General features: G+C 38.5%; 1 protein-coding gene across 4 annotated transcripts in view; it reads right to left on the reverse strand.

The window, feature by feature from the left end:
- The window catches only part of fam107b (family with sequence similarity 107 member B), a 33,014-nt gene extending 10,717 nt beyond the window's left edge, over window positions 1-22,297 (reverse strand). Inside the window, exon 1 of one of the 4 annotated variants that reach the window (XM_036585087.1) lies at window positions 22,102-22,297. Coding sequence is in view for 1 of the 4 variants with exons in the window: in XM_036585086.1 (XP_036440979.1) it covers window positions 491-539 (49 nt within the window). In the remaining 3 variants the exon portion in view is untranslated. Of the gene's footprint in view, window positions 1-490; window positions 672-10,782; window positions 10,970-11,361; window positions 11,433-22,101 lie in introns of those variants that run through there. The other 3 variants (XM_036585089.1, XM_036585088.1, XM_036585086.1) reach the window with 3 other exon arrangements.
- Window positions 22,298-22,530: the final 233 nt, after the last annotated feature.

Here is a 22,530-nt window from a genome sequence, read left to right on the forward strand (position 1 = left end):
GTCTTATCTTTTATTACTTTTGATGTAAATTACAACCTGCCTGTGTGAGAGACTGTTAACAGTGAAAACAAGCAAAGATACATACACTTTTTTCAAATCCTTGTTTCCAAGCATTATACATACAACATCTATATAGAACTCCAGAAATTGTACACACTGTACCTTTAGCACTGTACATGTTCATCAGCCACTATTAGCATAAAACATCAGAGGCCAAACAATGATTCACTGCAACATGCAACAAATGACCACAAATGAAATGTTTTAACTTGTGAAAGCATGCAAATTAACACATAAGCCATCTCCTATAACATTCACTTTTCTGGAAATAACCAACAGCCTACTGCTATATACATGACAGTACTGTCAGATGAAAACAAAAAAGGGAAAAATCATGATATTAAAAAACTAGCACCTCAGAACTGATAAGTTACAGCTAATTTCCACATAAACAGAAATTGCCATGTTTACATGGCATCCAAAGTCTCACCTGGCAGGACTGGGTATCTAAACACTGGGTATCTGAACACGGTGGCCATCGTGAAGTTCAGAGTGAGGAAAATAGCCTGGAGCGGTTTAAATATTTGTTCTCTCTGAGAGGAAAGCTGAGTAACAGTGAGCAGAGAAGCGGGCAGCTCCCACACTACTGCTGATTCAGATCGTGACAGAAAAACACCGCCGCCTTTCAGCCTGACCGCGTCATTCCATACGCCCCGCCCTCCTGCGCTGGGATTGGCTAGCACGTTTTAGCACCTCATCGCTTTTAAAAAGTTGGATTTCGTGTTTTTTTCTTTTTACCAAGTAGACGCAGAAAACCTTCCCAGTTCAAATATGCCGAAGATCGGCTGCCAGTCTGAACAGAACCTTTAATTACACCAAACGACTTTTCAAACGATTTTACTACCTCAGACAAATACCTAATGTCGGAATAAAATCATGAGGGTCTTGTTAGAGTCGCGTCCGCGTCATCTCAATCGTTTAGTGTAAGGTGGTCAAGATGGCGGTCTTAAGTCAGTCTTTTTGCCGTCTTGACGCCACGACAAAATCAACCATGTTTAATATTATCGTAAGTTTTAAGCCTTGGCTCATGCAAATAGTGACGCACCAGGGAGTATTTGAGAGCGAGCGCATGCCCAAGCATGCGTGCGGTTGAGAGAGAGAGAGAGAGAGAGAGAGAGAGAGAGAGAGAGAGAGAGAGAGAGAGAGAGAGAGAGAGAGAGAACGTGTGAGTGCCTGAAATCTCTGTATAAACGGCAAATCTGCTTCACTTTAAGACAATAATCATATTAACTTAAATGTAAACTGCATGCTTTAATATTTTAGGTTCACTGAGGTAACAGTGATGTAATGAAATGCACAGAGGACTTTAAGAACGGCATTATTGAAGAATCATCGATTTTCTTTCCCTTTTTCTTTTGCTTCCTGTTACACTGTTTGTTTTTTATGGTTTAGTTCATAATATCCAATCAACAATGCTGAATCACTGCATGTTGTGTTGATGTGTAAATCTTCATATCAAATTTAAAAAGTAACTGCATTTTTTACAGGTTAATTAAAAGATTCTGGGTGATGATCTGCCAGAATACGCAGTTCTACAGTGAACTGGGCTGAGCCTCAGATCTTGTTCAGCCAGCGTATCTTCCCATCTGTATCACTATAGAGTGGAAGGAAAAGTGTTTATCTGCTTGTGAATGTTCACCATGTGCATGATGGGGAATAATCTCAAAAATCTAGTTGCAGTCTTATAAATAGTGATACTGCAAGATTCCTAGTCTTTGCAAAATCATAGTCTGTGACTAAAACCGTGACACTGTCTTTTGGTATGAGATGGTGTAAGACTTCAGTTTTTTAAAAGTCTTTTCAAAGTCTTTTCAAAGTCTTCTAGTGTATGGTTAGCATAAGACTGACGGAACTAAGCCATCCAGACAGAGATCGTTAACACGCTGAGTGTGCACATTATAACAGGCCAGTTAACGCGAAGTAATCCAGGAAACGAAGAGCAATCCAGGAAAGACAGTGGTCCAGCCCCGGGCACTGAGTTAACCAAGGACATTTTTTATGAATTATCATGGAAACTGAGGTTGCTGGAGTTTTTATGAATCTCTGTAAATTCTAACATTGCCTTGCAGTTTTTCCTTTCCTTTTCTAATAGGTTTTTGGAAATTAAGCCCTCGCGCCCTTCTCAGCATTTCTTATTTTGGATGTATTCTAACTCTGACTTTTTAAATGCAAAAATAAGCACATGTACACCAAACGCAGGAATTGTAATTAGTGTACATATAAAGAATTAAAAAATAATTTATATTTTAATATTAAAATATATTTTATCTTTGCATTTTAGCTCTTTATGTAAGTTAAAAGCGTGAGTTGTTGTAAAAGAAATCAGTGCAGCTTTGAGCCGGCGCTGCACTGTGTTGGTAACTGTAGTTGTTGTCAGATTACGTCACTCGACTACTAACCAATACCAGCGGAGGAGGGCGGGGCTTATCGGAATACAGGCAAAAAAACAAAAAACAAAAAAAAAACAACGCCGTTTGTCAACTCGGACATGGGATACAGAGGCTGTACAGAAACAGAGTACAAAACACAGCGCGATATGACAGTTTAAAAAAGGACTTGTTAGAAAAAAAACAGGGCAAAAAATAAGAAAGGTTACTATGCAACAGCACAGTCACAAAACAAACAATTTCGTGTATTTGTGAGATGCAAAACCTAAAGCGTGTGGCTGATCTGTAACATGCTCTATTCTTCGGCGAATGAATGTAATGTCACACATCGTCCACTAGAGGTCGACAAAAGCCATTCATATGCTGTGCCTCTAAAAGCTGAATGACGCAATCCAACATCAAATCCAATTTACAATCACAGTGAGACTGAGTTCAATAGCACAAGATGTGGGAATTCTCCAAAAAGCTCTCTGAAGTAGATTACATCCAAAAACGGAAAATGCTGCAACAACAGCGTGGGGGCTGCATTTCCTCAATGTCCTGTTTTAGAACAATAAAAAGCTGCAATGCAATTTGTTTGCATTTGTAGATGCATCATATAAAACTCAGCATTCAGTTTCCCTTTCTATGATTTATCACTGTAGACTCTGTTGACTTTACCTAAAAAAAAAAATCATGAAAATTTACTGCCTCGAAAAAAATAAGCTACTTAACATGTTCAAGTTTAAATAACTTTACATGTGAGTTATGGTTACTTTCCAATTTTTTAGTTATCCCCACTTGTGTAGCAAGTAAGGTTAACTTAAATGAACTTTTTATTTATTTAAATTAAATATTTTTCCTTGTGTACTGTATGGGCATCAATTAAAACATCTCTATTAGATTAAATGGACTGTTTCGTACAGTAATGAATAAAGGGCTGAAATAAGACTGGTATCATTCATTTCTGAGGACTCTAACAGCCTATTTGCATGTTATATGCATATTTACCTTTCTGTGAGTGCTAATGATGATAGGCTAAACTGGTAAACCTAAATACAAACACCATCATGGTGAAAATAACAAAAATGCACCTTAACATTTAGCATGAGAGAATGCTATGAAACAAAAAGAACATTTCAAAAAGAGAATTATATTTAAAAATGAGAAAAACAAGTTAATTAACAGAAACCAGCAAAACCGTTAAGAATGCTGGGAAACTTTTTAGCAGAAGACCCTTCACTCTGTAGGACTTCCCCAAATTAACTGGTCATAACTAGGTTTAACTAAGTAACTAAGACATTTCACAAGAAACAGTAAGTGTAAAATTACACTTAATTTAACTAATAAGTAAAGTAAAACGTTGTGCAGTGCAGTGGTTATATTTACAGTGTGCATAAGACATGCCCTTTAGTAAGAAAAGATGAAAAGCCAATGCCCCAAGACTGGACCACTTCCTTTACTGCAGCTTTTTCGCTTTGCTGGGCTACTTCACTTCAAATGAAGTCTGTTGTTATAATGCCTTGTTCAGCTGTAATTATCTCAAACTGCCTGATTTACTTATTATTTTATCTAAAAGTGGCAAAGTGATGTATCATTCTTGTGTGCCTGTTCTGAGTAAACAAACCATTGCAACATTTCCACTATGAGTCAACAGGTAATAGACCACAGATCTTATCTGTTCCGTTTATAAGAAGACATTTCACCACTGCTGGCCCTCAAACACACTCATACAGTCTCACTCAGTACATTTTCGTTGTGCAACCATTTCCTGTGCCTGTGTAGAGTGGATGTGCTTAATAAAGAGCATGTGTAGCCTCTAATTACAGAGCTGCAGTCTGTAGCCATGAGCACTCATTCATCTCTAACTGTGACTACCTTAGAGACCAAGATACACTGTACAAGTGTCCATGGCCACAAAACTAACTCTTCATGTTCACATACACATCATGTAGAGACTTCTTTTAACTCACAGACATTTAGCCGCTGTGTTAAGATTGTGTGTGTGTACGTATGTATATATGTGGAGGTGAGTGACTTTGCAAGTCTAAAGGAAATGTGTGTAAGCCATTATGTAAAGGCTCGTAGGTGTTAATGAGGCATCTGTTTGCCAGAACCAAGCCTACTTTCATAATCAAAGCACAGACACACACTGGTGAGCAAGAGAAAGACTACACCCTACAATGGCCATTACTCTGCTGGTTTGACATGCGGTTCAAATACAGTTCTGTGCAAAAGTCAGAGACCACCCTTCAATTATTTCATTTTCAGTCAAACCAGCCATTGAATTCAAGATGTGCATTTTTCAGGAGATATTTCTGAAGAGATTAGACATGAGGTAACCCATATGCATGAGAAAAGGGGAGAGTAAAAAGGAAATAAGTGTGCATGCAGTTCTCCAAAACTAAAAAATTATTAAAAGTAATAGAGAAAATGGAACCCGGTAGACCACCAAACCTGTCACCATCAGACAAACAGTACTTAAAGCTTTCATCTTTGAGAGAGAGCAGAAAATCAAGCTTCACTCTTGTTTCAGATCTGAAAACATCCACAGGTGTTTCTGTCCATCCTTCCAATGTGAGAAGACAACTCAACACTATGAGTCTGAAAGGATGTGTAGCTGTTAAGAAGCTGTTACTGAGAAAAGGAAATAGACAAGAAAGAAGAAGTGTTGCACTAGTTCACTGAAACTGGACATCTGAGATGTGGTTTAAGGTTTATGGACTGATGAGTCCAGAGTTATATTTGGGAGGACTTGGACTGTAAGTTGCAGAAAATGGAACCAACTTCTGAGACTGAATTTTGGGGGTGTGGAAAAATATCCCAGAAGATTTCTTTGAAAAACTGAAATCAAGTCTCTCAAAAAGAATGGAAACTTTAATAAAGGCAAAGAGCGGCCACACTACTGAAAAAAAATGGGATATTTAGTTGTTGAAGCTTGTTCATGATTTAATTAATTAGTTAATTATATGTTTTCTGTTTTCTGTCCTGGTGCTGAAAAATAACTTGTACTTAACGATCTTTTTGACTGGAAATCAAAAAAATGAAGGGTGGTCTCTGACTTTTCTGACACAGTTCTGTATATTTGTAAAATTGTTCAAAAAGCCGAAGTCTTTCTGCCCCAGCATAAGCCAAGCAAGTGTGTTTTTGCAGAGCTCTATACTGTAACTTATGTTAGACCACACAGTGTCAAAATGACACTGTTCTGCTTGCGCACCAAGATGCTTGTTTATATGATAAAGCGTGTTTGTGTGTGTGGCTCTATGAATCCCTATAAAATCCTAAATGACTTGTTCTTTATTCGTTGCTAAAATGTGTACATTGATGAATCACACACATGCTCTTAATGATCAGCCTGACACACAAACACAAACATAAACTGAAGCATTAGAACTAAACTATACTTGTGTTAAACTCCCTGTGTGAGCCTCTGAAGCTTAGTCCCGTGGGCTATATTTATGAAGCCTACAGTATAGTTAAGTGTAGTCTGAATAGAACATTTTACTAGGAAACCTTTTTAAAAAGTGCAGTTTAACACATTCAGTAACTCCACAACAAAAAGATTTCAAGTAAATTTCCAATAGCCCAGGTACAAGTGAGGGGGATTGGAATTTAAAGGCCTTTAGTATCAGTGTCCAAAACAGTAACACTGCACAGGGAGCCATTTATCATCTACAGCCTCCTACACTGCCATATACTTATCTAATTACACTGAACGCTCACACATCAAGCAAAAATCACCAGGTCACAATAACAGGAAACAGACAAAAACCTGAAAGAGTCACGAGCGCTCCATGACCCCGAAGTGATTTCAACAGTGAGGATGAACAATAGGGGAAGTCAGACAGCAGAACAGGGAAAGGGAGTGCAATAGGGCTGTGAAAGAAGTTGGCAACGTTCGAGTTGATTTCAATTTATTGTAACTAGAGATAGCACAATACCACATTTTCTTTTCTAATAGTGAAATTAACACCTTGACTATCGGCCGAAGCCAAGCCAATATTTCTCTTTAAACTACAAAGCTCTTGTTAATTGACTTACTTCATTTAAGATGAACATCTAAACGAAGGCTTTCATACTCAAACTACTTAAACACTCTACCACCACACAGGAAGAAATACACAACTAACAACATCACATCACACAATGTGAATATGTGCTATTTCAGGCTAGATTTGTTACAGGATTGGAAAGGATTCACTCTTTCCATCTGATATTAGGAGGAATGCTGGATTGTATATGTGATACAGGTTCCAATTGATACCATATAGGTCATTCTTAATCGTAATAATTAGTTTATAAATTTGTAAGTTTAAAACATTTAATTATGATGATTTTGATACTCTTTGGCAATATTTGAGGCAAAATATTTTTTTCCAGCTAGTCAAATGTAAAAATCCCCCCCAAAAAAGCTTGCGGTATTGTTTATGTTGTCTGTATTCTACGACTGTGTATATTTAGTCAATTTTAAAAATTATTCAGAATCTTTGCAAAATAAAGTCTAAATGATTTGTGGTGAAATCAAAGAGTGAATTTCATCGGATCATTGTAAGGTCAGAAATTTACATTTAATGGGTTCTTCTTTGTCCCCACAGTTTTGAGGCTGTTAATGTGGACAGAGCAGGACAGGGGGATGGAGGGAGGAAGGGAGGGAGCAGCTGGCGCTCTATTCCACCATCTGACCCTCTGTCTTCCTCGTTGGGCATGCTTTACACTCGGCAGGAGGGTCCATTACCCCCACTGCTTGCCTTCAAACCCCCCTTTCACTGGCAGTGTGCCGCTGTCACTCTCACTCTTTCTTCATAAATGTGGCTGTCAATTTGTTGTACACACAGACATACACATGCATACTTTTATCAGGTCACCCCCCAACCACCCGCCATCCTAAACCAGACCTACAGACACGCCGTCTCCACCAGCAATGTCAGCTCAGCCTTTATTACCAAAGCCACTCCTTATGTCCTGTAGAACAGTAGAATAGGTCTTTAACAACCCCCTCTATTAGCATCTCTCCTCCCCCATCCTCCAAAACCCTTCACAGTAATCCCTGCTCACCCTACACAGTCCTCCCTTTTCACTTTCTTTCTCACTTCCTCATATCACTCCTTTCATTCCCTCTTTCTCTCAAAGCAGTACAACAGCTTGTATTGGTTATGTGGCTGGTTATTATGGGTTTGCTACCTTTTTTTCTATACATCAGAACTACAGTTTAGGTTGCAGTGGAGGTTCAAGATCATTATTATCAAGGAAAGAGCTGATCATGTGGAATAGAAAATGATCACCAACAAGAGACCAACCTGCACAAACATAAAATACACAGGCTTTCTTCCCTGAGCTGGAAAAGAATTTGGATTTGGAGGGAATCACATCCATTTCCTTCAGACGGACTTTTACAATCCACAAAGTCGAGTTTCCCATGGCAAAAGAGACATAAAGAGGGAGAGAGAGTGAAAGAGAGAGAAAGAGAGAGAGAGAGAGAGAGAGAGAGAGAGAGAGAGAGAGGGAGAGAGATGAGTTAAAGATTCCTCCTGACAGGTCAGAGTTCAGCAAGTACAGTCTCTTTAAGGTCAGCCTTCACTAAAGTCTTGGCTAAAGTCCCGTCTCTCTGACAGATATCGGAAAATCAGTTCTGCCAAATCAAGCATGCACTCAGACCCAAAACAAAGCAATCTGTCTCCATATAAAAAAACTTCAGACTACATTTTTAGCCTGAACTCTTATAATCAAAACAAGAGCAGGCCATTAGAACTCTGTGGAAAATATTGCATATTCCAACAAAGAGACAAATGAGACAAATGCACACGCTCGCCATCTGTGGTGATGTGAGCCCACCTGGGCATGGCCCCCAGTGTATTGTTTCTGGTCCAGTAGAGGAGCGCTCCAATTTAAACGCTGGGTGAACGTTTGAAGCAGGTCAAACGGAGAGAGAAACAGAGAGGAGAGAGAGCATCTGGACTGACACTGTAGTGAAGTACATGCACACTGAAAGGACATTACTGAAATAACGGGACAGAAATTAAGGGACCTATCCTCTTAAATGAATACAGTATCAAAAACTGGAAGAAAAAACCCTAAACCCAAAATCAAAATTTAAAACTGTATTGCTGACATGCCTCTCGGCCTCTTCTGAGGGGCTCTCGTTTACCGTCTTTCCTGGAAACTGCTCCCAAAGATCAAAACTAGTCAACTGGGTATGTCAGAGTAAAGAGGGAGGAGAGGGGGGAGGGGTTTATGCTGTACGTGCACTTGGAAATACAGTCTGTAAGTCTAAATCTTGATCTTATTTAGATGTGATCACAGGTAGACGCAAGTTAATACAAAGTATACATTAAATACACTACAAATATCATACAACATTCAGAGTAGTACTGCTTATAATCATATTCCTGATCAATTCTGGACTCTGATCAAATAAACTACTCTTACACCCCTGCCTTGCCTCCCCCACCCAACACAGAGGCAAACAGGCATACACACATACCCACATACACAGCACCACTGACTTTTCACACGCACACACAGATACACATATATCATATGTAGAACTAAGCGTGGGTCTGAGGTTGAAGAAGTATGCTAGGTGGTCTGCAACGTTCCATACTGGCCTACTTTTATGTGTAAGACTGAGCGATGCGAGAAAATCCAAATAACCTACTGCTGTGAGTAAAGCTAGAATCACTTGATCTCCTGACCTTTGAGAGGAGGAGGTCAAATAACAAGGGTCAGGTTGACATTAAAGTCAACATGAAGTAAAAATGAAAATAAAACAACATTGTGTTCCCTTGCAAAATTATTGCAAGTCTTTTTTTTTTTTTTTAACCACAGCCCCTTAGGGACTGTACTATACTACAAAATGCTTCTTTAACTTGAAGCAGTATGTCTTTATTAATCTTTAATCAGCTGTTCTGACACTGTAGGTCAACTCTGGTCCTGGAAAACCAGTGTCCAGCAAAGTCTGTTCATTTCTTTACTCAAATACACCTATTAAACCTGCGAATGAACAGAGTAGTTGAGTCAGGTGTGTTTGAGCAGCAAAATCATCAAACTTCTGTAAGTGGAAGGAAGATCTAAACTGCAGATAGATCAGAACATTACTCTAAAAGCCAAAGGAAAAGGTTCCATTAGGATAAATCTGCTTCAAATCACCAGATTTCAGAAAAAAGTTCCTGACTTTCCATCGCAGGTTTGCTATATACTTACAGGGAAAAGTGTCATTGTGTCCAACAGATAGTGTGGAAAATTTTAGGTCTGTATTTCAGAAACTCTGAAAAAAGACTAAAACTTTCCACACAATCTACTCAGTAGAATGACATTTCCAGAAAGTATGAAGCAAATCTGAGATGATCAGTCAAGGCCTTTGGTGCCTTTACAACAATGGGCCCTTGCCTTGCTTAATAAGGCCTATCACATTTAGACAATATGTTGAATCGAGGGGATTAGATTAGATCAGATCAAGAGCATTAGGTTCTCAGGACTTGGACTGGGAAGCACTGGTCCTGCCCACTTTGATTGGCGTCTGAGGGAAAGTCATTTATAACTGGTCTTGCAAGAGAACAGAATATTTGTAAATAAATTTGAGAATGTTTTGCTTATCATAATCTTTCACAGTGTTCGTACATCTTCTGAAGAATATAGTTCCTCAGAATACACTGACACACATATGCACTGTTTAGTGTGAACAAATATGCTTTGAACACTGAGGTTTTAAACTCAATAGCTAAACTAAAACATGATGTTATACATGAATCAATTATGTACATGACATATGTTCACTGCCCAAAGAAAACAAGCATCTCCAATCTGGTAACTTTATAGGAGGAAGCAAAACTGTTCAAATAATCTTTATTTTTACTGTGAGTTAAAGTAAACACATTTTATTCCAAACATCTTTGGAACATTTCTGTAAGTCGATTCATCATGAAATTTTCACACAATTTTAAGTGCAGTTGTTGTGTACAATTGATGTAGAAAAAGAATAGTTAAAAAATGCAGATGTGTTTTTTTTTTTGGACAGCAATAATGCGCACTTTTACGAACACTGTTTCCAGATCTGCGAGCTTACGCCACACTGCATGCATGACAATCTCCTTTTCCAACAGCAAAAAACACAAACACATTGCTATAGCCATAAGGGGACTTGTAAAACATGCACACATCAGCAGTCTGAAGGAATAACAGATGAAAATAGTCACCAATGTCTTAAATGTGCTTGTTTGAACTACTGCATCAGACAGGCAACTAATATTTTCATTGGTACATCAGGACAACAACAAGTAAAAGAACAATGCTGCTACGCAACTTATGCCAAACACATATCACACCTTAATGCAGTACTTTATATGAAATTAGTACTCACAAAAATCACTTGCTGTTTCAGAGCTTCAGTAAATCCTGAAGCCGCCTCAGGATTTCTTTCTTGGAACCTCAAGGTACAGCCGAATACAGCTATCTATCTCTCAGGAATTTGAAGAGCGCCCTTCCTACACTTTTCTTTTTTCATTACACTTTGCTACCATTTCATTGCTTCTGTCCTCATACCGTAAACAGGTTCTAACTTGCAAAGCCTGAGTGAAGGAACAAAAAGAGGAAGGAAAGACAGCAACATGGAATCAGCATTCGTTCTGTGGTTAACAGTTGCTCCAAAACAGAAAGTTGCACGTGCAGATGAACTAAGCATGGTAGGGAAGTCCAAACATTCCTAACAACGAATGTGCATGATGCATTCTTAGCTGTTAATGCGAGACTAAGGAGAAAAAAAAATATTATGTCTAATAAGATGAACATATAATTCAAGATTAAGGAGGAAAATAATAACATCTAAAACATATGCCCTTAGCTAAGTGACCAAGCATCATTCTAACCCAAATATGTAACAATGTGAACAGACATATTCTTGTTCATTTCAAATACAGAAGCTGTAAATGTTCACACTCACTTTCACAAGTAGGCCTTTTCCGGTGTTTTCCGATGTACTAACTGTAACAACGCTGCTTCCTGTTTAAAAAAAAATTAACCCACCTCCCCTGCCTCTACTTCTTTCTTCACACTGTTCTGCTTTCTCAACTGATCTCTCATGTACGTCAACAACAAACAGACAACAGAGGAACCAGAGGAACAATGCAAAAGATAGTGATACTGATCTTTTCTGACACCAATACGATACTGAAACCTTGACAATTGTACAATATCAATACCAATACGTCTTCTTTGAAAACTGCTTTAAAATTAGCTTTTTTTAACTGAAGCACTTGTAAATCATGAAATAATAGCTTACGATAAATTGCCATTACAATAATTGTGATTAGTCTTTTTTGTTTATTATATGCAACTATTAATGTACAAGCCTAATGTGACCAGTTGCAGAATGTGGCTTGCCATTGTCATGACGGTTGTCTAGACAGCAGAATATGTTGCTCAGAATCTGTTCAGCATTAATGGTGCTTTTACAGACGTGCAAGTTACCCACTAATACCCCACATAGCATGACAGATGCTGGCTTTGAACTTTACGCTGGTAGCAATCTAGATGGTTCTTCTTTGGCCTGAAGAACACAATGTTCATTATTTACATAAACAATCTGAAAGGTGGACTTGTCAGACCACAGTACATGTTTCCACTGAGCATCAGTCTATTTCAGAGCTTGAGTCCAGAGAAGTAGGCAGTGTTTCTGCAGTTGACGTGCGGCTTCTGCTGTACATAGTACAGTCTTAACTTGCATTTGTGGAGTTTATTGACAATGGTTTGTCAAAGTATTTCTGAGCTCATGTGTTGATCTCCATCACAGAAGTGTGTTGGCTTTTAATCCAGTGCCGTCTGTGGGGTTGAAGACCTCAAGCATTAATTTGTAATTATCAGTCTTGCCCTTTATGCACAGAGATTGCTCTGGAATCTATTGATGAAAGTATGCACCGCAGAGGGTGAAATAACTTAAATCCTTGCAATCTTGTGCTGAGGAACTTTCTTTTTAAACTGTTGGATTTTTTGCTGACGCATTTTGGCAAAGTGGCGAGCCTCTACCCATCCTTGCTCAAGGACTAGGCCTTTGTTGGATGTCCTAACTTTGTAATTGCAATGAGGCAATTATGTATTAATTGTGATAGGCCTATAAAAACACTTCACTTAAAAGGCCCATATCACAGAAAATCAAATTTATCTTGCCTTTATGAAATAAAAGAGTTTGTGTTAGACAAAACATTGCAAAAGTTTCAAAATATATCACGCCCTCTCCGGTCCGTACATCCATATATGAGAACAAGGTTTGTCTGTTCTGAATTCACCATTTTTGTGGCATCACCAAAACTAATGCATTTGCATTATATACCCCATTACTGAGCCTACAGCATGTTAGCTCCACTCATTCTTGCTGAGTTATATAAGGAGTTTTAAACCCCCAGACTGTTTTTTATATGTGGCACAAGTGATGGCAACCAATCAAAACATATATCATTTACATGCATCAGTCTTAATGGTAACAAAAACAGCCTGTTTATTCATAAAAGATAAAGAGAGGCAAAATGATTATGTGAAACGAATTAAAGGCTGTTTCTGGTACATAAACCCACACAAGCTGGCCCTTATTCACAAAGCTTCTCAGAACCTCCTGTCTGTAAAGTCACTGTAATGAGAGAGGAATCTGATCCTGGATCAGCATTACTACTCTGAGCGGCTTTGTGAATACGGGCCATTATACATGGGGGACTAGACTTCAGGGGACAAATAAAATACAAGGAAAGTGTAGGATTTGGGCGCTTTAGGATGAGGATATAAAAGTAGCCCATCATTTTCAAACTACTCAATCATTCTACTTTCCCACAGGAAGAAATACACAGCTAACAACTTCACTTCACACAGAGTTACAGTGCTATTAGTCTTGATACCAGTACCTGGTATGGTATTGTTTCCTTTTCTACTTAGAACAATCTGGTGCGCATGCGTGCATATAAAGTCCGTAACTGAATGGAGATCATTCAGACTGACTACCACATAAGCTTATGTCAGAGTGCAGAGTGATGAACCTGCAAATGCTTTCTATTGTGCTCCTACACTCCTGCACACAAACACACACATCGCAGTGCTAGTAGTTGTATGGATCACATGTGAATATCTTATACTTGCAGTTACACTTAAAAACAGAGCTTTACTACTATATTACCATTACTAAGTGTATGTGTTTATGAATGCATAAGAGTCAGAAGAGAAACAGTGTTCTTATGCAGTAGATCAGTATCTTCTGTCCATTTGACCTGCACTAAACATCTTTCAACTCCAAACCACTATTAAATATTACCTCCATTTGAGAATGAGGTCAGGGAGCACAGCACTTGCTCAGCAAGGGTCAGGTGTGTGTGTGTGTGTGTGCAAGGGTGTGTATGTCCACTGCAGCAGCTGTGTGCTATAGAACAAAAGCTACAGTATAGCAAAGCTATAGATTCCACTCAGCTGTTCAGCACCTGTTATGTCACAAGTGAAGTATAAGGGTCTACGTGAGGTGTGTGTTTGTGAGACAGATGACATTGGACAGAGAGAAAGCTGAAATTAGAATACTTTGCATACATATTACTATTATTTTAAGGAATGCTTACAGAGCAATGTATGTATTTATTAACTTTTGAGTTACAGACTAACTAAATAAATTTGATTACTTGGTGAGGAAATATGTAGGGATAATGGGAATTCTGGGCTGATGCCGATAACTGATACTCTTCCTGTACATACAGTACTGTGTACCCTTTATTTATTTAATTTCCAGTCAAAACAGACATTTATTACAAATTATTTGTTTTTCAGGAGTTTTCAAAGTTTCCTTAATCAGAGTTCAAACTGATTAAAAGATATAGAGAAAACGGGACTCCTAACAAGCAAGCAAGACCTGACAGACCACCAAATCTGTAAACATTAAAGAGTACTTAACGCTTTCATCTTTGAGAGATGGGTGAAAAATCAAGCTCCACTCTTGCTTCAGATCTGAAAAAAAATCTACAGGTGTTTCTGTCCATCCTTCCACTGAGAGAAGACAACTTATTATTATGGATCTGAAAGCAAGTGTAGCCTTCATGAAACCGTTACTGAGAAAAGAAAATAGAAAAAAAAGAAAGAACATTTGTAAATCTAGCAAAGATATTCTCAGAACAATGGACTGAGCACCCCAGAGCCCAGAGCTCAACCTCAATGAATGTGTTTTTCCATTTACTTGGATTGTGAGAAGCAGAAAATGCCACCAACTTCTAAGACTGAACTTTCAAGGTGTGGAAGGATCCCTGCAGATTTCTTTAATAACTGAAAGCAAGTCTCCTGAAAAGAGTAAAAGCTGTAATAAAGGCAAAGAGTGGAACACTAAATACTGAAAATTGTGATATTATATTTAGTTGTGGAGGCTTCTGTGCAATTTTCTGTTAAATATATATTTCTACTGTTTTTCCTGATGCTGGAAAAAGAATAACTTGTACTTATTGGACTTTTTGATTGAAATTAAATAAATGAAGCATGGTCTCTGACATTTAGCAGTACTAGTACTGTTTCTGTCAATGTCAATGCCAGATAGAAATTGGGACTGAAACCACTTGGATAGCATTACAAAGAAATGTAACATGGAGAAGTACAGGGTTACAAATGCAGTAAAATGAAATTTTAGCATAGTGGACCAGCATCACTTAAACATACTGCTTTTCCAGAATACAATAAATGCATCATCAAATATTGGTGTGAATTGGTCACATCTGAACATCTGTCTGACACTAAAAAAATTAATCAATTATCTGCCCATGCCGATATGATTCTGATATCATTACACATTCCTAGAAATGTGCCTATTTATGAGAGGTTTGGCAATTCAACTGCATCAATTTTGGAATATTATAATCCATGACAACTGATTATAGTATAATATTAGTATAGAATAGTATTCTTTAAAGCATGCACTCATTCTTGTCTGAAATAAAACTGACGCCCATTTTTAAAATAAAAAATAAAAAAAGTAGTTTCTTATATTTTAATTAGTTTTATATTTATTCCTCTACCGTGTAAACAGTTCCCCTGGTCACATTTATTTTTTAACATAATTCTTAAGTATACACTAATAAGTAAATCACAAAAAACTAAATGTAGTGAAATTTGTGATTTCATGAAGCACTGAATCGCTTCCCAAAGGATCATTACTGAAATGATCAATGAATTGAATCATTTCAAGGTGAGAGATTTATGCTGGTTACATCAACAATAAAATTTTTGTATTCTGTAATAATACACAAACACATACATACACACACATCACTGTATCGAGAGACCCCCACCACACAAACAGTTATAAGAGTGGGTCAATAAGAGACATGAGGTTATCTGTTGTGTCTGAGTGGACAGATAACAGCAATGGCCTCATAAGCCCACCTTTCATTCTGAAGCTCTCATTGGCTGTCTGGCACAGTAAGAAGGATTAGCTGGGACCCCCAAAACACACACGCATACATGCTTTACAGAGGTAACAAAAAACAACTGCTGCCATTATCCAGACACAGAGCAAGTAAGCCTTTAGAGACTGCTGATCTGGCACTGTCTATCACTGCAGACAGACAGCTTGTCATGTCATGTCTCAAACACATGTACACAGCGGCACAAACACATGCTTTTTAAAGTCATACTTTGATGTGTTTTAAGGAAAATTTGAGTACAAAATTTGAGGACAAAAGAGTATAAAGCTTAATCATTAGGTCATACTCGTAAAAGATTCATTCTGGTCATTTTCCACAGTGTTTTCCATTAGTGCTATTGGACTGAGGTATTGACATCCATGCGTAGTTTCTGCAAGAGCTTTCCTTCATAGTACGTCCTTGAGTGTTTATGTAATTATGCAAGGAAAAAAATGGAAAAGAGAGACACTGTAATGTTCCTTTGTTCAATTTTGGAGGCTTTTGACTGAAAATGAAAATCAATGTGAGCAGCAGAGCCATTGCCTGCCACGGGTCAGCAGGCAGTTTTACAGACAGCTAACAACGACTGAATTGCTTTATGGATCCCAAACAAAGAGATCTAACTTCACAATTGTTAATGCTTATACACACAGAAGAATTTGTCTATAAATCAAACTAGAGATACCAGGCATTGAAATTCTGACATCAGCAGAAAATGTTGGATCAGATATCAGAGGGAACAAAAGAATGAATCCGATCCAATCCTGAAACAAATCTATCCTGAAATAGGACAAATTCACATTGTGTGATGTTGTTAGCTGTGTATTTCATCCTGTGGGGTAGTAGAGTGTTTGAGTAGTAGAGCATGATAGCCTACTTTCAGATTCTTAAGTGTTTCAATTTAAAATGGCTCAGTTTAAAGCTTTGTCATATTTTTTAAAGAGAAATATCAGATCAGTATTGGCTAGTACTGAGTGTTTCAGTATCATTATTGGTAAATCAGTATTGGTATTGGAAAAGAAAATGAGGTATTGCACTAGGCCTGGGCAATATAACAATATATATCATTATCATTATGAATTATGTCACAATACAATACAATAATGTACTGAGCATATTGCGCATATCATCAGTACTTGCAGCACACTGACCAGCTGCATGTTTCATTACAAAGAGAGCAAAATTATTCCTGTTTAACTGGATTTAGTGCAACACAGTATATCGAATGTTGAATAAAAATCTTTATATTCATGGTTTTTGATATTATTTTTTTTTATTTTAGTTCTAACTGATCAGGTTTCTGAAAAAAAAAAATATTGCATTCACACAAAGGCACAAGACTCACAACATTCACCATTTCATCACCATCACTGATTAATATCTTTATTATTTAATACTATTTCACTAAATGGTCAATTTTGCTAAAATTCTCTTTCATTTTCTCCAGCTGTGTAGCTCAGATTTTCTCACTCAAAGAGCCCTATAGAAGCTTCCCTTGATTCAGTGGCTAAGTGACTAAGAAAATCTTAGATCATTCTGCATTAATCTATGCAGTCTGTTAGTCTATCTACATCTACATATAACAAATCACACAATGATCTCTGTATATCTGCATTATGAACTGATTTCCTGGAGAGGGATTAAGTCTTGTTCCAGACAACATATTATTTTCAATCTCTATTCAGAATGCTGTGTAGTCCAGAACTAGTCTCTATCTGGGAAACCAACCCTAGAAGTCCTACATGTCCTGCAGGAGTCATGTATTGCTACACATAACACGTGATCTCCTCCCCCTCCTTCATACTCCTCTCTGCCTGCGGTCCCTCACAGTGGTGGATGGATAGTGGGCATGGGGTAGCACTCCTTTGTTCATGAGAGAACAAAAACAACAAAGCTACACCTTTGTTTGACACCATTATACCAGCTCAGAGTGTATCCAACCGAAAATGTCTATGTCTAGCGGTTATCCAATCAACAAATCATTTTTCAAGCTCTTGGTGGTACATGGGCTCATTTTGTGCCACCTAGATGTTACTCAGATGTTTGTATGCGCTTATTCCTTTAACTGTTAAGAGAACCTCTGGTGCTGCGGTTTGAACATCTGAATGATGGACTGGTGACCCGTTTCAGTCGTTCTACGTGGAAGGGATGTTTGTGTGCGCAACCATAAGACTGCCAGATTTTAAGCTGTTATGTCCCACTACCTTGATTAATGCACAGCTTTCCCTCCTCTTTGTGTCTTTGTTTGTGTATTTCACCATTGATATAGTGGAGAAGAATGAGGCTCAGGTTTGATTTTTTTTCTTAAACCAGTCACCATCCAGATCATCTCTTATGCACACCCCCTTCTTGCATCATCATCCAATCAGATCACTGCAGGCAAAGCAGAGCAAAACAACTCATGGCCGCATGTCAGAATGCAGTCCCTGGATGATGATGTCACAATGGAAATCCATGGCAACTGCAAACAAAGAACATAAACAAGCGCGGTGCGCTTTATGCTGCGAGAACAGAGGCAGCAGTGTTGCGCCACTGCGCTGTAATCTTCTCCCAATCAAATTAGTTTATCATTAGCTTAGAGTGAGAGAGGAGTGTGATAACATACGGACGAGATTAACAACACAAGCCGACAGAGGAAGCAGGAAACTGTCAAACACTACAGGCATCAAAGCACAAAAAAGAACAAAGCGCACACAGGGCTGCATGATATGAATAAAAAAAGCAGTATTGCGATTATATTGCTGCATGTTGCAACTGTGATTCATTTTCCAATATATTAAAACCAGACAGAAGAATCATTAATATGACATTTAAAGACCTGCATTATTTAGACCACAATAATTTATTTTTGCTGGATCACATGAACATCCAGCACTCACAGAAACACTCATCTGGAACTATGAATGGTCAGCATGTCCACAGCACACAGTAAAGCATATTTTGATTGGTTAAGAGTGCTCATTTGCATACTGTGGGCTTCTGTGATATCAGTGATGCAAAGGCCAATGCTGTGATAACAATTAATAAGCAATGTATTGTGCAGCCCTAGCGCAATACGTTAGTATGAACAGCATACATGAAAGTAGTAGTGGATGCACAAGCTCAGAGCATTTGTTCTGTGAATCTGTTGTGTCTCTTGACTAATATCAAGATCACTCGCATTTTCAACTACATATTCTTTTCAATCTCCATTCAGAATGCTGTGTAGTCCAGAACTAGGCCCTGTCTGGGAAACTGACCTTAAAAGTCCTACATCTCCTGCAGGAGTCATACATTCCTACAGATAACACATGATCTGCATACACACACACACACACACACACACAAACACGCACACACACATACACAGAATGTGCAGTGTGGACAGAATGCAGTGTGGACCCTAGCAGGCTGCTGACTCATGGGAGTGGTTGTGTTGAGGGCTACCAGAGAATAAAGAGAAGATTCCAGCAATTAGACACCCACCATCATAACTGTACAGCTACCAAGCCAGTCATTCAAAACTGTTTAAAAGTGTTACATTTCAAGAAGATGACAAAGTCACAAATGCACTACTTTCTAAATAATAAAAGATTTACATTGATGCATTTTGACAGACACTCTTATCCAGAGTGATTTACAGTTTTAATTATGTTACAGAGGCAGCCAAATGTAGTGTTAGGTGTCTTTCCTAAGGGTGTTTCTTGGTGCAGTGTGGTATACATGCCTGGGCAAAGAATTGAACCCCAACTTGCTACAACTTTTTGCTACACACTACTAAAATAAATGAGCCAAATGGAATCCAAGTGGGTAAAGAATATTTTTTCTTAGAACTGTAAGTCCAAACCAAGAATCGTTTAGGAAATGTTATTTTTAAGAGTGTGCAGGTCATCAGATAGATTCCCCATGAGTGAAAAAGAAACCGAACTGTCTCTGTGACGGTTTTCTTAGTCATAACACTCACAAATGAGTCAGTAACTTTAACAAGTAACACCATTTGGGGCAACGCTGGCCAACAGGACAGTGTGACTACTTCTGTTTTGATTGGGTCATGCTCAGATCTAGACAATGAGTTCTACTCTCATCTATAAATAAAGGTTTGCAACAAAAATGTACTGGGCAGAATCACACTGGCAGTAAGAGTGGGCAATAGTGACGTAATTATCACAATGAATTATATATATTATATATATCACTTCTGAGCACATTGTAGGTATCATCAAAACAATTAACACTGTGTTTGTTCTACCTTATCAAACATTAAAAAACACAAAATCTTAATACGCCCTGCATATTGTGAAAATGTCTGCAATAAAGTACTGCAATATTACATTTTTCATATTACTTCAAAACCAGTAATTGAATGATCGCATGATATCTGCAATCCAATGTATCAAGGGACTGCGTTTCGATTAAGCCTTTATTTATAAATCACACTCATTAAGATGTGAAAGATGAACACAATCCAAGATCAGTCTTTTCCCATTAAATAGGTAGCATTCCAAGTACAGGAAGACAGGACAAAAAAACCACGTTTCAGTCCTCCCACCCTGTCCCACCCCTCCTGGGACAACATCATCATCCAGGAAACGAAAGGACATTGCTCATACTCTCATTCACATTCTTGCTTTCATTTTGCATGAGCTCTATCATACACATGGGGACACGCGCATACATAGAACACAAAAAGAGTGAAAAAGAAGCAGAGACACACACAGAGGAAGGAAAAGAGTTCCATAGCATTGGAGGGGGTGGATCTAGTTCAAAGATCAAAAAACAGATGTAAGGCGTTTGACGAAATACTCTCCAAATAGCAAACACATGTGGTCAGAGGCTACCCCTCCCTGCTCAAAGCACCCCCCCACACTGAGGAACTCACTCTGGTATGCCTGCGCTCTCACACATAGTCACTGTATCAGAGCATTATCACTGATTCCTAATGACAGCTATCCAGCGCTCAGGAGTGTGGCAGTGGATTTCACTGATTTCACGGCACTGTTCTCTATAAAAGTGCAACAGGCCAGTATTGTAGTACCTATTATCTCTCTATACTGTTACTGTGTCACCAGACTAACCGTGGACAGGTGGTTGTGTTCTCTTCTATTTGGACTGTGAAAAATATTTTGTTGTTCAACCGAAGAAAATGTACTGGTAACAAGCAGTTTATCAAACAAATTCCATGATTACAATGAAGCAAAGAAGACAGAATGAAAGCAATGTTCATCAATCCAAGTCTCAAAAACACTTCCGATCAACCTGCACTCCTTATCATTTGAACTGAGGTCTAAGCAAAGCTGGGCGATATGGCAAAAATGTAATATCACGATACTTTAAAAAGTTTTCATGATGCACAATATGTGACAATGTATGTTTTTTCTGACACTTGATAAGTTAATAAGTAAGTGCACCTTTTAAAATTACTCACATTTGTGTTTAACATTTAACACATTGTGCTGCACTAAATCCAGTTAACCAGGCCTGATTATGCTCTCTTTGTAAAGAAACATACAGTCTGTAAGTGTTTTTAAGAACTGATATCCACAACATGCTCAGAAAAACATGTGGTGGCGTATTGTGATGTAATATTTGAAATAATAATAAAATCATATTGCCCAGCGCTGAGTCTTAGCATTAGAGTATTTTAAAAAAAGTAAAATATGCTTAAAGCCCAGGTTGTAACTGTAAACATATGGAAAATCTGACCTCTCACACACTCACATACACGGTTGTCTCTCTGTCAAACACCACAAAACAAGACATGACAAATTCCATGTGATCTGACTGACTCACTGCATCTACTGCTACCTCTGACCAACTAAACTAAACCATTTTACATACTCACAAATGCAAATCTCCATCTAATCAGCTGCTTCAGTGCCATATTTTAATAAAGACTGATTCAGTTCCAGTCTGACACTGGGACGCTTTGTATGGATGGAATGCAAAACAGTGATTTCTACTGACCTAAAAGTTCATCCTGAAGCATTCTCGTCTGGACAGAATGTAACCTACAGTTTAAGGACAATAACAAACGGTATTGGTGTCTCAAAGTAGAAAACCGTAAACCCTACTGACTTTCCTTTCTTTCTGGGCTAGACTAGTATTGTTCCACTCACAGTAACCGCGCTGAACAAAAGACTGCCCTGCTGTTTTACTAGTTTCTCTCAGTGTGAGGTGATATTTAGAAATGAAGGAGCAGACTGAGACTGTTCCTGAGACCGTTCCCAGGAAAAAAAGCAACAAAGATAACGTGCTTACGCTGCCCACGTCCCATAAAGAACACAGAGACCTACCTCAGAAAAACGACTTTAAAGCACACTTCTCCAACCCGCGAGCTCAACTGGATGGGACGAGCGGCCGTTGGAAACGCATCGGGTCGTGTTTTGGAGCACTTTCTACCTTAAGGTGTGTCTGCAAACCTCTCCTGGAAACAGTTCAGTAGTAGACCGAGACCCATAGAAAATGGAAATTAATACTAGTGGGGGAGGGGGTGGGGTCAATGTGACCCAACGCTTGAGTCACACGAAAGACTCCGCCCTGTTCTTTCATGCTTTCCATGCTTCTGCAGAGCGGGGAGACCCCGAGAGTCGCCTGGGCGTGGCACAGAACCGGGAGGAGGAGACTGTACGGTTCCAGTACGGGCGAGGTTTTTAACCCACCCGCATTCTGACAGTCCCCGCCTTCCTGCGCTCGGACTGGCTAGTAGAGCGAAAACTGCGTTG

This window comes from Colossoma macropomum, unplaced genomic scaffold (genome assembly GCF_904425465.1).
Source record: "Colossoma macropomum unplaced genomic scaffold, Colossoma_macropomum, whole genome shotgun sequence".
NCBI classification, from domain to species: domain Eukaryota; kingdom Metazoa; phylum Chordata; class Actinopteri; order Characiformes; family Serrasalmidae; genus Colossoma; species Colossoma macropomum.